Genomic DNA, 15113 nt, shown 5'->3' with positions numbered 1-15113 from the left:
TAATAAAGTGCAAATACTACAAAAGAAAAAAAAATTACACTTCTAGTCATGCAAGTTTCAAATGTTTTAGCAAATATGAGACTTTTCATGACAACAAAGAAGTCTCCAACACATTCGTTTTCGTAGAATTAAGCGTGATAATGTAGTTAGCTAGCCGATCAAAGCTTTTGTTGCCTTCACGCCAAACATTGTTGACTTTGATATGCCAATTTAAGGAGATGAACTTACAAAAAAGAAGAACCTGAGTCGAAATCTGATTTATAAAAGCATAATTATTAGTAACCATTATAGTAAATGTGTATTTTAGAGTCACTTTTCACAACGAGATTAGAAACGTCATCTCTTCAGGCCATATACATGCCAATGTATATGCCCCACATTTAAGCTTGCAGGGCATCAGGCACTTCAAATTTTTAAGTGTAACTTTCAATCCATCTACCCTTTGAGTCTGTCGCATCCAACCAAATTGGCGTCCCCTTGGCAAGCTCCATCACAATTCAGTCTTGTCCATCCCATTCGAGGTCCATGGTAACCAATGAAAATTGTGTCCATATGACGTGGTCCAGGCTCGGGTGTGGTCATTGTCACAGGTTTCAACCTACACAACACAAGGATAAGCCATGTTGGATTAGCCGGTCCAGTGAAGCCTTCCTTAAAGATAGATTTGTTTCGCCAAGTCCAAAAGTGCAACAAAAAAATAAGATCATAAAACTAGTTTGCCACTCCACGATAAATTTCACACTTGTATCTCTCTGAATCAGATTTGTTATATATTAAAGCTTCCAGTTGATTATATGAAAAGTAATTAATTAATTATTATACATCTTTAAAAAGAAACAATTCTCTTATTTCTGATAACCCACTGTAATTAGGATCTTTGACCCCAATAATCGCCTTAAGGTCTCTCTATGAGTTAAGTCTTTTGGTGCATTATATAACAAAAGTTTGATGTAGAAGTCTTGTTTATTTTTTATTTAAGGTTCAAGTGTCTTATGGAAGAAGTAAATAATTATGTATTATATATTTTTAAAACATCATTTATTGGATCAACTATTCCTCAACAAAATTAGATGAAGTACAATTATATAAAAGTTTTGCAACGACAATTCCAATAAATCACAGTCGCGCAGCAGAAGCGTGGTGGGCCCATAACCCACAGGTCCCTGGATCGAAACCAGGCTCTGATAAAAAAGAAAAACATTTCATAACTATTTTCTTCATAACTTTTTAATTATATTTTCTTCATTTCTTCCAAAAAATCTCACACAATCAATTACATTACATTGACTTTATTTTCATATTTTTCTTTCAAAACCTTCACAAGATGAATTGTTGTAAAAATAAAAAAAATTCATCAAATACCCACAAATCAAAATATTAAGTTAGTTTGAAAATTTCCATCATCCGAATATGCTGCATCTTACGTGTAACATTTGTTTTTATAAACTTTAAAAACTATTTTGTACGTTTTCTTGGTATAATAAAGTGCAAATACTACAAAAGAAAAAAAAACTACACTTCTAGTCATGCAAGTTTCAAATGTTTTAGCAAATATGAGACTTTTCAAGACAACAAAGAAGTCTCCAACACATTCGTTTTCGTAGAATTAAGCGTGATAATGTAGTTAGCTAGCCGATCAAAGCTTTTGTTGCCTTCGCGCCAAACATTGTTGACTTTGATATGCCAATTTAAGGAGATGAACTTACAAATAAGAAGAACCTGAGTCGAAATCTGATTTATAAAAGCATAATTATTAGTAACCATTATAGTAAATGTGTATTTTAGAGTCACTTTTCACAACGAGATTAGAAACGTCATCTCTTCAGGCCATATACATGCCAATGTATATGCCCCACATTTAAGCTTGCAGGGCATCAGACACTTTAAATTTTTAAGTGTAACTTTCAATCCATCTACCCTTTGAGTCTGTCGCATCCAACCAAATTGGCGTCCCCTTGGCAAGCTCCATCACAATTCAGTCTTGTCCATCCCATTCGAGGTCCATGGTAACCAATGAAAATTGTGTCCATATGACGTGGTCCAGGCTCGGGTGTGGTCATTGTCACAGGTTTCAACCTACACAACACAAGGATAAGCCATGTTGGATTAGCCGATCCAGTGAAGCCTTCCTTAAAGATAGATTTGTTTCGCCAAGTCCAAAAGTGCAACAAAAAAATAAGATCATAAAACTAGTTTGTCACTCCACGATAAATTTCACACTTGTATCTCTCTGAATCAGATTTGTTATATATTAAAGCTTCCAGTTGATTATATAAAAAGTAATTAATTAATTATTATACATCTTTAAAAAGAAACAATTCTCTTATTTCTGATAACCCACTGTAATTAGGATCTTTGACCCCAATAATCGCCTTAAGGTCTCTCTATGACTTAAGTCTTTTGGTGCATTATATAAAAAAAGTTTGATGTAGAAGTCTTGTTTATTTTTTATACAAGGTTCAAGTGTCTTATGGAAGAAGTAAATAATTATGTATTATATATTTTTAAAACATCATTTATTGGATCAACTATTCCTCAACAAAATTAGATCAAGTACAATTATATGAAAGTTTTGCAACAACAATTCCAACAAATCAGAGTGGCGCAGTGGAAGCGTGGTGGGCCCATAACCCACAGGTCCCTGGATCGAAACCAGGCTCTGATAAAAAAGAAAAACATTTCATAACTTTTTAATGGCTCTGATAAAAAAGAAAAACATTTCATAACTTTTTAATTATTAATATTAACATATTTCTTCCAAAAAATCTCACACGATCAATTACATTACATTGACTTTATTTTCATATTTTTCTTTCAAAACCTACACAAGATGAATTGTTGTAAAAATAAAAAAAAAAAAAAAAGAAAAACATTTCATAACTTTTTAATTATTAATATTAACATATTTCTTCCAAAAAATATCACACGATCAATTACATTACATTGACTTTATTTTCATATTTTTCTTTCAAAACCTACACAAGATGAATTGTTGTAAAAATAAAAAAAAATTCATCAAAGACCCAGAAATCAAAATATTAAGTTAGTTTGAAAATTTCCATCATCCGAATATGCTACATCTTACGTGTAACATTTGTTTTTATAAACTTTAAAAACTAATTTGTATGTTTTCTTTGTATAATAAAGTGCAAATCCTACAAAAGAAAAAAAAAACTACACTTCTAGTCATGCAAGTTTCAAATGTTTTAGCAAACATGAGACTTTTCAACACAACAGAGAAGTCTCCAACACATTCGTTTTCGTAGAATTAAGCGTGATAATGTAGTTAGCTAGCCAATCAAAGCTTTTGTTGCCTTCACGCTAGACATTATTGACTTTGATATGCCAATTTAAGGAGATGAACTTACAGATAAGAAGAACCTGAGTCGAAATCTGATTTATAGAAGCATAATTATTAGTAACCATTATAATAAATGTGTATTTTAGAGTCACTTTTCACAACGAGATTAGAAATGTCATCTCTTCAGGCCATATACATGCCAATGTATATGCCCCACATTTAAGCTTGCAGGGCATCAGACGCTTCAAATTTTCAAGTGTAACTTTCAATCCATCTACCCTTTGAGTCTGTCGCATCCAACCAAATTGGCGTCCCCTTGGCAAGCTCCATCACAATTCAGTCTTGTCCATCCCATTCGAGGTCCATGGTAACCAATGAAAATTGTGTCCATATGACGTGGTCCAGGCTTGAGTGTGGTCATCGTTACAGGTTTCAACCTACACAACACAAGGACAAGCCATGTTGGATTAGCCGATCCAGTGTGCCACGTACGAACAGCTGCCCTTCTTGTCAAACAAATTATGAGAATGATTGGAATGTCTTTATTGGGTGCGAAAAGGCAAAATCGGTTTGGTAAACAGCTGGACTGTGGGAATTAATTCTTGAAAAATGCTACTAGTTTTGTGGATTGCATTTTTTCTTTGTTACGCAGGTTAACAAGCGACAAGAATAATGACATCGCTATGATGCTATGGTGTTTATGGTGCCGTCTTTATGAAAAAGTGTGAGACGGTGATTTAAAGACTATCAATATAACTGTCCAGCTTGCACGTGAATCTCTTTTCCAATGGCAAGAAGTGCGGTCTAGACCAGCAACACCGGTAGAACACCAACAACAACATATAGAAGCTTGTCAACCACCCGTTGAGGATTTTCGTGAAATGCAACTTAGATGCGACGATGTTTGAGGCGCATAGGTGTTTTAGTATTGGTATGTGTATTCTGAATTCTACGGGCCATTTCTTAAAGGCAGCAACTTGTTGGCATGAAGGCAACCCCTCCTCAAGAAGCGGAAGCAATAGGATTACATGATGCTATTTCTTGGCTTGGTAGATTAGGCCTATCGAAGGTGCTTATAGAACAAGAGTGGTTGATAGCATACTTGATAAGAATACCAACCAAGTTTGGTGGTATTATATCTGATTGTCAAGTTCTCTTACAACAACATCCAAACTTTAAGATAAGTTTTGCTAGGAGACAAGCAAATTTTGTCGCTCATACTTTAGCAAAGGCGTCAAGATTACATGCTCGTCAGTGAAATAATATGAGTTTTTGATTGTAAAAAAAAACTTACATACTGTATTTTTATTCCTTCATAATTAAAATTTTAAATACATTTTCACGAGTCTATTTATCATTATATAAAAAGGATAATTTATGAAAAAAAGAAAGATATACTGTATTTGTCAAAAAAATAAATGAAAAGTATTTTGTTATCCCGTAGCTACTCTAAAACCCTTTGAAGCGATTACATTCTCCATTTCCAATCCAATAAACCTCTCTCACTCACAAACCAAAAAATTTCAATTTCAATGTCAACTTCAAAGCTCGCACTCTACAGAACCTTACTCTTCCGCAATCCTCGAATTCAACCTCTTTCCTCCAAACTCAACAATCCTTTTCTCTTCTTCAAACCACCACTCCACCACCGCCACCGCACTTCATTCTCGTCTTTCTCCACCTCCACCGCCGCTGCAGATGAAGATAATCTATCTTCCACCGTTCATCCTTGGCCTGAATGGATCTCGTTCGTTGATCGATTAACCGCTAAAGGCTATCTCTCTAAATCCGCTGACGATAACAGTGTTTACTCTGATATCAATTGCTTGAAAGATGCTTCTCTTTCCTTCGCCCGTGACCGTTACGATGTTTTCAAGTTCGTTTTCTTTCATTGTTTTTTTCTTTCTTTCAATTATTTGATTTCTTGTTGAATTGATTAATTGTTAATTCATAATTCACACGAATTCATCAGAAATTAAGGCTACTTGTTTAGATAAACGCACCAAAACTTATTATTGAAATCATGTCAGACAAGACGTTCATACGTGATTACATTCAATTAATTCATTTTTACAGCTTACTTCAGTTTCAACTTTGGCTCCTCCAAAAGTGGAATAAACATACACAAAATTAACTCAAAACTGTTTTCGTATAAGCTATAAGCTACTTTACGGAAATACGCTGAAAGAAACGTATCAACATGTTATAAATTATTCCTATAAGCTCTACCAAACAATCTTACAATTGCTTATGTCAGCAGATATGTTCAAATAAGCTAATCCAAATAGAGCCTAATTTAACCTGTTTTGCTTGTTACCTTGTTTGTGCTATCCAGATTCATAGTAATTTAACTTGCTTTGCTTGTTATGTAGTGCACTGTCTTGTTGTTATGCAGATTGCTTGTTGTGTTGTTTTATGCAGATTTTCATTGATTTAAATTGTGTTGCTTAATGTTGTACTGTGTTGTGCAGATTGCTGTCATCAGAAGATATTCAAGCAGTTGTCGAGGATGGATGTCCTAACCTTCTCCGTAAAGCTGTTAATTCGGCTAAAAGGCTGAGAGCTCATCTGCGATTAGATGAAGGGGATGTACGTGTATTGCTGTTGTTGTTATCTAGTTTTTAGAAGTATTTATGTCCCCAAGTTTTGGTTGGTTGCAATTTAAAGAAATATTCAATGAGATAAATGCTAGCAATATACATTATATACAGTGAGACGCACATGCATTCTTTATTATTGGATGAAATACTGAAATCTTGTGCTGATGATATACTAATGGAGAGTGGATTTGAGTATTTAGTATGGTTGGCATGAATTTTACCCAAATACTAAATAGCGTGTTGAAACGTGAGTGTTAGATAGTATATTGCTACCACTTCTTGAATTAAATATGAAAGATGTTCAATGTTGTCATAAATCTATGTGATTTCATTTTCTTTCCTATTTGAATTTGAGGAGATGACAACACATGTTTGCTTCTATCCAGGTTTGTAGTGCTTGCAATCTGCGAGAATCTTGTGATAGAGCTTATGTGCTTCTAAAGGAATCTGAAGCCGATGCTCGAACTGTGGATATAGTGCGGATACTTTTGTTCTATGCAATAGATCCACTTGTTCTTTCCGGAGGAGAGAAACCACCGGGCCGAGAAGTTATTGAATCATCTGCGAGAAAACTTCTATCTCAGCTGATTGAGTTGAGTGAGTCGTCCCCTACTCCTCCTCATTTTCCTGCTTATTCAAAGTCCACTTCACAGGAAAATGTGTCAAAAGGCAAACCTCTCAGTTTTAAGGCGGCGGAAATGTTGTCTAAAAATGTTGAGATGAAGAAAGGTGACTGGGTGTGTCAAAAGTGAGTTATATTAGCTCATGCAGAAATATTCATAGCTTGTGTAATAATTTCTGCATTTTCAATTTTTATTATGAATGCATTTTCATATTGAATTTGAAAGACATAGTTAAAATGCAGAACTAAAACTTCTTCATTCATTAGCCATTTGTCCACAGAAATGAAGCAAGCGGTTCATCATCTGTCAATTGCAGTTTTACTAATAGCAACTAAATATTAGAGATATTAGATTATCTCCTTTTAACTTTTGCAGTGAAAGTCATTACCTTTTTGTTCATATTTAGTAAAGTTTATTCTGTGTGATGATGTATTCATTCATAACTGTATTTGACTGGTGGGTGGGTGGATTTGTTTTATATATCCTGTTGTCAAAAATACAATTGCCTGGGTTCGTACCTGCAATACCCCTCTTCTCCACACTCAGTGTGTGTTAGTTTTGCCGCTAGGCTCTTTGACACAAAAAGAAGTAATACACTTGTTTCTCCCTTGTCATGAATACCCATCATTAAACTTTCCGCAATTATTCTTGTGTTAATAGAAGTGTTCTATGTCTCTTGACAACTATAATTAGATTTGGCTATTGAATGATTTGATCCTAAGAGTTCTCTTTCCCCCCCACAAATTTTCTGCAGATGCAATTTTATGAACTTCTCTAGGAATAGGAAATGCTTAAATTGTGAGGAAGATGGGCCAAAGAGTGATGACCCTCGTACTTTTGAAATGAAGGAAGGAGACTGGATCTGTACCGAGTAAGTCCTGTATTTACTTATCAGCTCTTCTTCTTAAGGCATTGTAAACTCCTGCATTGGATTGTCAGCTTCCTTTCAGAAGTCTGACAATGGCAGTTAATAACAATATAATTCTGTGAAGTGCCTCTTGGTCTCTTCTTCGAATTTGTGTCACAAACTTTCTTTCTCTTCTATATGAAACTATGCTTGTAAATCTACTTCTCCTATTCCCCCTCCCCCATGTTGCCCATATTCCCATTGTCAAAATACTTGTGTTCTGTTTTTCCGTTTTTGGTTTGTTGAATTGCTGACTGCTCTTTGGTTTTGTTACAGATGCAACTTTATGAATTTTTCCAGAAACACAACGTGTCGTGAATGCAAAACAGAGGGGCCCGAGAGGGTCAAAAGAGTCAATACGAATGAGGTTCAAATGAAAAAAGGAGACTGGACATGCCCCAAGTAAGCCTCCTTTTTCTCTGACAAGGAAATTCCTATTGACATATTTTCCGTTTTAGTTTTGTATGATAGCAAAGGGGTAACCTTGGCGCAACTGGTAAAGTTGTTGTCATGTGACTGAAAGGTCACGGGTTCAAGTCCTGTAAACAGCCTCTTGTGTAAAACAGGGTAAGGTTGCGTACAATACACCAAATGGTGGGACCCCTTCCCGGACCCTGCATATGCGGGAGCTGTAGTGCACCGGGTTGCCCTTTTTTTTTGTATGATAGCAAATGAATCAATTTTATGTGTACTATTGATTTCGACCACTGCTGATAATTTTAAACACTGATAGATAGCTTTGACACGTTAACCTGGTAGCTGTTTTTTAATCGGTTTCAATATTATGTTACTTACCATCTCATTCCTTTAGTAATTTCTATCATTTTTCTTGCGTCGTCTCCTTTTGAAGCCTGGGAAAGTAGCCTTTCTTTCTTGGTTGGGCTCTTTTTGAAGCCTAATCCAGTCAGCCAAAAGTGGAAGACTTTTGAAGTACAATTTATAGTGTTGATTGCTTGCTTGGAACTACTTTACCCGTGCTTTTTGGGGATTTCTTCTACTGAGATATCTTTCTTCAGCTCTATAAAAAAATCACTTGTTTATAAATTCCCTTCAGCTTGCTATCTGTTTTACGTCTTGAATTCTTTTGCCTTTGTATTTACATTCAGTTAGGCATTTGCATTTGGCATTACGACTCTGATAGGTACTTGGGTATTATGGGGTGCATAAGTCCCACATCGAGTAGTATGGGATGCTTGGTGGAGTATTTAAGTGGTTTGGTTCTCTTCCCTTGATAGCTTGCTTTTCAAGGAGGGTTCCCCAAGTGCTTAGATACCTATTAATTGGTCTATTAATTGGTATTAGAACTGGTTGGTGGTGGCTTGAAAAGAGTTACCTACGGAGGGGCTGATCGGAAAGGCTGAGTAAATCGTCATATAATGCCAGCCGTCGGGACAATTGTTCTCAGGGGTGGTGCCTATGATATGTTCTTGGGTTTTATGAGATGCCCAAGTCCCGCATCTAGTATTATGGGATGATGCTCAGTGGAGTATTTGAGTGGCTTTGTTCTCCAAGTGGGTGAATACTTATCAGACTCATCCTAGAATTTTTCAATTATTGCAATAGCTATAGGATTTGTTACAGTTTCACCAGTTCTTGGGTTTTATGAGATGCCCAAGTCCCGCATCGAGTATTATGGGATGATGCTTAGTGGAGTATTTGAGTGGCTTTGTTCTTCAAATGTGTGAATACTTATCCGACTCATCCTAGAATTCTTCAATTATTGCAATAGCTATAGGATTTGTTACAGTTTCACCAGTTATTGAAGTCCTCAACAAACTCATCCATATAATTATATTGGCAGTTAATGGAAATATATATAATAATCTCATCCAGTGTAAATACTCCACCACAGAGCAATGATTGTAATGCACTCTTCGTGTATCATCATTATCATCATATACATCACGATTATAGCTGCTAATATTATCATTTTTACCACTATGCTATGACAATAATTTTTAGATCACATGACTCTTCAATTTTTCTGTTGCTAAAACTGTTAATCACTGTTCTTATGCACAAACATCTTTGAATTTTAGCTAAAAGGAGCTACAGCTTTGCTATGATGAAGAGCAAAATTTATATTACATTATGATGATTAGTAACATTGTAGCATTACACTGTATATTGTATAGAATCAAAATATGGAGATTGACTTTAGTAGTTAGTTAAAGTGTTGTGAATTTTCGTCTGTATGTAGGTGTGAGTTCATGAACTTTGCTGGCAATGTCAAGTGTTTCAAGTGTCCTGAGCCAAGGCCCAAGAAACATCCGGGTGATTGGAACTGTCCTAAGTAAGTCTTTCTCTTGTCACCATCATAAAACTTGCTTCCAATGCTACTTTGCATCTATTAAATCAAAACATTGAATTGGCTTTCTTTCCTTCATGAATTTTCTATGCATATAGGTGTGATTTCATGAATTTTGCGAGCAAAGACAAGTGTTTTCGTTGTCAAGAGTCAAACCCAAATCCCAATAAATATCCAGGAGAGTGGCCAAACCCAAATTCCAAGAAATATCCTGGGGATTGGAGTTGTCCAAAGTAAGTCCATTGATTTTCTTCCCATCACCCCATCCCACCGAATCGTATTGCAATTAAAATGTTTTTCATTTCATGTATTGCTTTATGTAGGTGTGACTTCTACAATTATGCAAGAAATACAACTTGCATGAAGTGCAATGCCAAACCCCGTAAAGAACAACAAACCAGTGAGGGTGAAGAGCATATTTGGAGGAGACGAAACTGATTAAAAAAAAAACCACCAGGCTTAATTTTGACGCGGTCATGATTGTTGTATTTGATTGTTATTTTTTTTTTTATTACAAATGCATTATGTATCCTATTTTATTTCTTATACTTTTCATTAACGTGGAGCCAATAACTTCACTTTTGAAAATATCACTTAACCATTGTGGTGTGTTTGTTTGATGAGAACTTTTGAAGGGAGATTTTGCGGCAAAAGAAGTTTAAAAGTTGAGAGATTAGTTATCCACTTATCCTACTCTGTTTGGTATTTTTATTCCCACTAAACACAGAAAAAAGGCCTTCAATATGGGATTCCACTTGTGTACCATTAAGGCACCTACCAATGATGTAGTAAAAATTTTAAACTGAATATCTTAAACATATCTATTATCACCTCCTATGGTAAAGAAATCGAATGGTGAAGTCGGTTACTTACTTCCTTAATCTCAATCTCAATATCAATCATAATTCGTTATTTAACGAAATTGAATTTGATGTAGTTAGTGACTGAATATTAATTTGTTTTTAACTCAAACTAATTAACCCACTTGAATCCAACCACTTGCATGAATTTGATTGATATAAATGGCTAAACTAATTTTCAAAATCATCAAAGAAATGAAAAAAAAAACGATACAGAGGAATAACATTTCCTTTTGAGTGGAACAAAGTTGTTTTTGAAGGAATGAATAAGAACAAGGTACTGTAAAATTTTTGGTATCCTTCAATTCAAATCAACAATATCACGATGAAGTAAATAAAAAAATATTGAGTTCTTAATATAACATTTATATTATGTAGGTAAGAAATCCATGTTTCATGTTTTAAAGCTTCCATATTTATTCTGGTACCATAAAATCACAATGTTCCCCATTTTGATCTTTTATTACAGGAATAGGTTAGTCACTTTCTGTTAATTTGGTTAAATTTTAATGTAATTCTCTGTCTAGATGTTCTAATAGACACAACACTTTGCGAATGTTCAACCATAGAGAAATCTAAATGTTGAAGGCAAAGGATTACTTTTGCAATATTTAGATTATTTTGTGTAACCATTTAATGTTTTTAGAAGATTTTCATGTTGAAAACTTGATTTTGCACAAAATCATTTATTCCACGAGCCTCTTTAGTTTCAATCAAACAAACATGCTGCCACGTACTTTCCCAGAATTAAGCAAGAAATAAAAATGCAGAAATGAAAAAATAGATTCTCACACAGTACAGAATCTATAAAAAAACAACCAGAAAAACAACTAGATTTTTGATTGATTTGATGAGTTTGCACTCATTGTTTGCTTCAAGATATCAGAGGAGATAAATTTGCCGGTGAAAAGTGAAATTGTGAAAACATGATTAAGTTCACATGTACTTTCAAAGCACCCAAGAAAAACCTCCGCAACTAGTTATTATGAGTTTTCGGGCAATTGATCTAAAAACCTCTCATATGACATGTAAGAAAACACCTTTCTTTGTTGCTATATCAAAATAAAGAAGCACTCAACCCAACTATAACAACAACTAAGCCTTTCAGCGCTTTGCTTTGCTTAAAAACGATGCTTTTCAACACTGTTTTGCACACTCGGGACGTGTGGCACACACCCGAGGCGCATGGCACTTTCTTCCAATGTGTTTTTGTCTTTTCTTTGTCTTTTTGAGTGCTTTCTTCCTTCATATTTGTCTTGAGACTTGAGATAGAATTTTCCCACCTTGTAATGTCTTGATAGGCCTCTTGATTTTTCATATACGATGTCTTCCCAATTCTTCATGAGGTGTCTTGCTTTGCTGAATTACATGATTTTTCAATGAAGTACATCACAAACACCTAAGAATTGCTTGGTTTAGGAAGGAACTAGAATTAAAAAAAGAAAACATTACAAAATGTCCCTTACACCAAAAGCATTTGTTCTAAAACTCCTTTTATTTAGGTCAAATCATGATTAAAATGACTGAAAAATATGGTAAAAATAATGTAAGATGATTTATCATCACAATTCAAAACTTAAATTGTTGCTTGTCGTCATGTAACAAAAATATTTTGAATAACTTTTAAGAGGGCATACCTTTCCGAAGAGGTTGCTAGCACATGTCTTCCTCTTGAACCGTTTCCTTCTCAATGATTATTTATGAATAAAGAAGACTCTTGTATTTATAGGCATTTTTCAGATGGGTTTGTGTTGAAAAATTGAACTTTTTCCCCAAACTCGTAAGGGAAAACAACAAAATGTTGTTATTTCCTGAAATCGTATGCGCCTCACACGTAGAATGGCATGCCTCGCGCATATTGCTTAAAAACAAAATTTTTCAGCACTGTTTTGCAAGAATCGACATGGGTTTAAACTATTTTAATGAACCTTGATTATGAATAATTATTAATTATTTAAAAAAAATACTGTGTATGATATTTTGATTATTTTAGAGGTTTTGTTAAATTCTTGTATAAGGGTAACGTATTCATGACTCGCGCAGGATATCCAAATTAAAAGGACCGATCCTCATGAGTGGAGTGTTAAAAGTTTCACATTAAATGTGAAATAAAAGATTATATTTTCTTTTTTGACAAAGAAAGATTATATATTTATAAGTTAGGACCATCCTCGTGTAACATTAAAAGTCAAGTCAAACCCAAATTTTAAAAATATGCGGAATGAAAAGAAAAATAAACACACTACTCCTCTAAACAAATAATAAAAACATATTACTTCTTTCAAAAAATAAAATAAAAACATAGTACTAAACAAATAATAAAAACATATTACTTCTTTCAAAAAATAAAATAAAAACATAGTACTATTTTTTTTAAGGTAAAAATATAGTACTGTATTTCAAACAAAATCGTGGCATGTTATTCGACCGAAAATTTCCGATTAAAATGGCTTGAAATTAGCACCGAAAAATATCTTGGCATCATATAAAATATTTTAAAACAATATCAAATTGCTACATAACACTTTTTTGAAAGAAAATTGCTATATAACCTAACTTTGGCATCTGTTAGGGTTCGACTTTTTTTTCAATACCGAACAAAGAAAAACATCCTTATGAATATTCCTTCAGGCTCACGGTGTCATCCCAATGCGCCGCCGCCATCACCATCGGTATTTCTCCCCGACGATCTTATCATTGAGGTATTATCTTTCCTTACCGTGAAACCTCTTGTGCGATTTAAGTGTGTTTGCAAGTATTGGAATGCTCTAATCTCTAACCCTAAATTTATAAAAATTCACCAAAAGAAATCTGAACGAAACAAACACACATTACTAATAGAGAAAAACTTCCCTTCCGATCTGTGCGAATGTCTCGCAGTCAAATATTTTCCGGTAGGTGGTTTAGTGAGGGAACCGATCCATCCTTGCTGTATGTTGAAGGAAGAATGTAGAGATGACATCATCACGATTGTTGGTTCTTGCAATGGTTTACTATGTTTGCTTGGTATTAATGAGTTAGATATATGGTTTTATTTCTATAACCCAGCTACAAGGACAGTGTCTAAAAAACTGGGAACCTCTACAAACACACATGGATATATTTTTGGGTTTGGTTATGATAGTTTAAGTGACACCTATAAGGTAGTGAATATTTGTAAAGCGAATAGAAAGGTGAGAGTTTTTAGTTTGGGTGATAATATTTGGAAAGATATTCTAAGTTTTCCCGATGTACGTTTTCCCAGTGAGTTTATCTGCTACTGTTGTGTGTATTTGAGCGGAACTCTTAACTTGTTGGTCATTCGAAATGATATTACATATGATTGGAATAATTATACTGTTGAGAATTTTGCGATCATCTCACTTGATTTGGGGACAGAGACATACACACAATTGTTGCCCCCTCGAGGTTCTAATGAACGGTTGTCGGCTTTCGTATTCATTTGTGTGTTCATGGATTGTCTTTGTATGTGTTATTCTCATGCTGAAAATTTTGTTATATGGAAGATGATGAAGTTTGGAGTTGAAGAGTCTTGGAGTCAATTCCTTAAAATTGATTATCATAATCTTCGAAGAGATTGTTTTAATGCTACGTTTTATCCATTTTGTCTTTTTGAGAGCGGTGATAAATTGATATTGGGGGACCGTAACGGAGGAGATCCGATTATCTATAATAGGCGAACTAATATGGTGGTGCGAACTGAAATTACCATAGGTAAAAGGTGGTTCTATTTCAATAACTATGTTGAAACTTTGGTTTCGACGAATGGAAAGTAAGTCTGAATCGTTGTTAAGTAATTAATATGCCTAGTTTAATAATGTCTTTTTTATTTTTATTTTACAATTTCCTTAGTTATTGTATTGTTGAATGATTATCCATTGGTAACAGCTTGGCAATCTCTTAATTGAATAGTTTTTTTTTTAAATGTAATTACTAATTTGCTAGACGATTCTCTCAAAAGGGAATTATCTTCCATTTTCATGCACAAATGAAAGTGAGGGAGATAGTTACGTGTTGAACAGTACAAAATTTTCTTCGACAAAAGTGATAATAAGGGACTTTCAAACGCAACAAAATGTTCATAAAAATTCTAGTATATTGGTACAAATTAAATATTTTCCGCGCACATTTATAAAGAATAATCATTTGAGTCGACGAGGAAAGTGGTAAAACTATATTTTTAGTGTTTTAACAATGTTGCATTCTAACTCAATACGAAGAGACACGTTCCATTATAATCAACTGCTCATAGGTATCTCAATGGTCAATAGTAGTATATATTTCCTTAATTCATAAGACTTAAATTCAAACTCAATATCAAGAGACATGTATTTTCATCTTTTTAATTTGTTTTTCACAATTTTATTGCTACTAAGCAACCCTTAAAAATTTGAGAGAAAGCATGCAATTCAAACTTAATAACAAAGAACACATGTGTAATTTTAAGGTACATATGTTGTTTATATATTTTATTCAAAAAAAAAAAGGTACATATGTTGTTTTACTATCCAAGA

The 15113-nt window shown here is 34.1% G+C and overlaps 1 protein-coding gene, 1 long non-coding RNA gene and 1 other non-coding gene across 3 annotated transcripts; 2 read left to right on the top strand and 1 right to left on the bottom strand.

Annotated features, from left to right (window-relative positions):
- Nucleotides 1-2593: 2593 nt before the first annotated feature.
- Nucleotides 2594-2665, top strand: TRNAM-CAU (transfer RNA methionine (anticodon CAU)). Its single transcript has one exon. It is a non-coding gene; the product is annotated as a tRNA-Met (tRNA).
- Nucleotides 2666-4780: 2115 nt separating this feature from the next.
- Nucleotides 4781-10427, top strand: LOC146917151 (uncharacterized). The gene is made up of 8 exons (XM_085718948.1): nt 4781-5177; nt 5773-5890; nt 6288-6649; nt 7279-7395; nt 7708-7833; nt 9632-9724; nt 9838-9972; nt 10063-10427. Exons 1-8 carry the CDS (start codon nt 4834-4836, stop codon nt 10175-10177), a joined length of 1410 nt encoding a protein of 469 aa, XP_085575074.1. The 5' UTR covers nt 4781-4833; the 3' UTR covers nt 10178-10427.
- Nucleotides 10428-11421: 994 nt separating this feature from the next.
- On the bottom strand, nt 11422-12424 carry LOC146917150 (uncharacterized). The gene is made up of 2 exons (XR_015015480.1): nt 12237-12424; nt 11422-12025 (listed from the first exon to the last, which is right to left on the bottom strand). It is a non-coding gene; the product is annotated as an uncharacterized LOC146917150 (long non-coding RNA).
- Nucleotides 12425-15113: the final 2689 nt, after the last annotated feature.

Source organism: Medicago sativa, chromosome 6 (assembly GCF_051527215.1).
Source record: "Medicago sativa cultivar Bolivia chromosome 6, Bolivia_mono, whole genome shotgun sequence".
Lineage (NCBI taxonomy): Eukaryota > Viridiplantae > Streptophyta > Magnoliopsida > Fabales > Fabaceae > Medicago > Medicago sativa.
The sequence above is the reverse complement of the archived record's forward strand: the minus strand, read 5'-3'. Positions and strand labels throughout refer to the sequence as shown.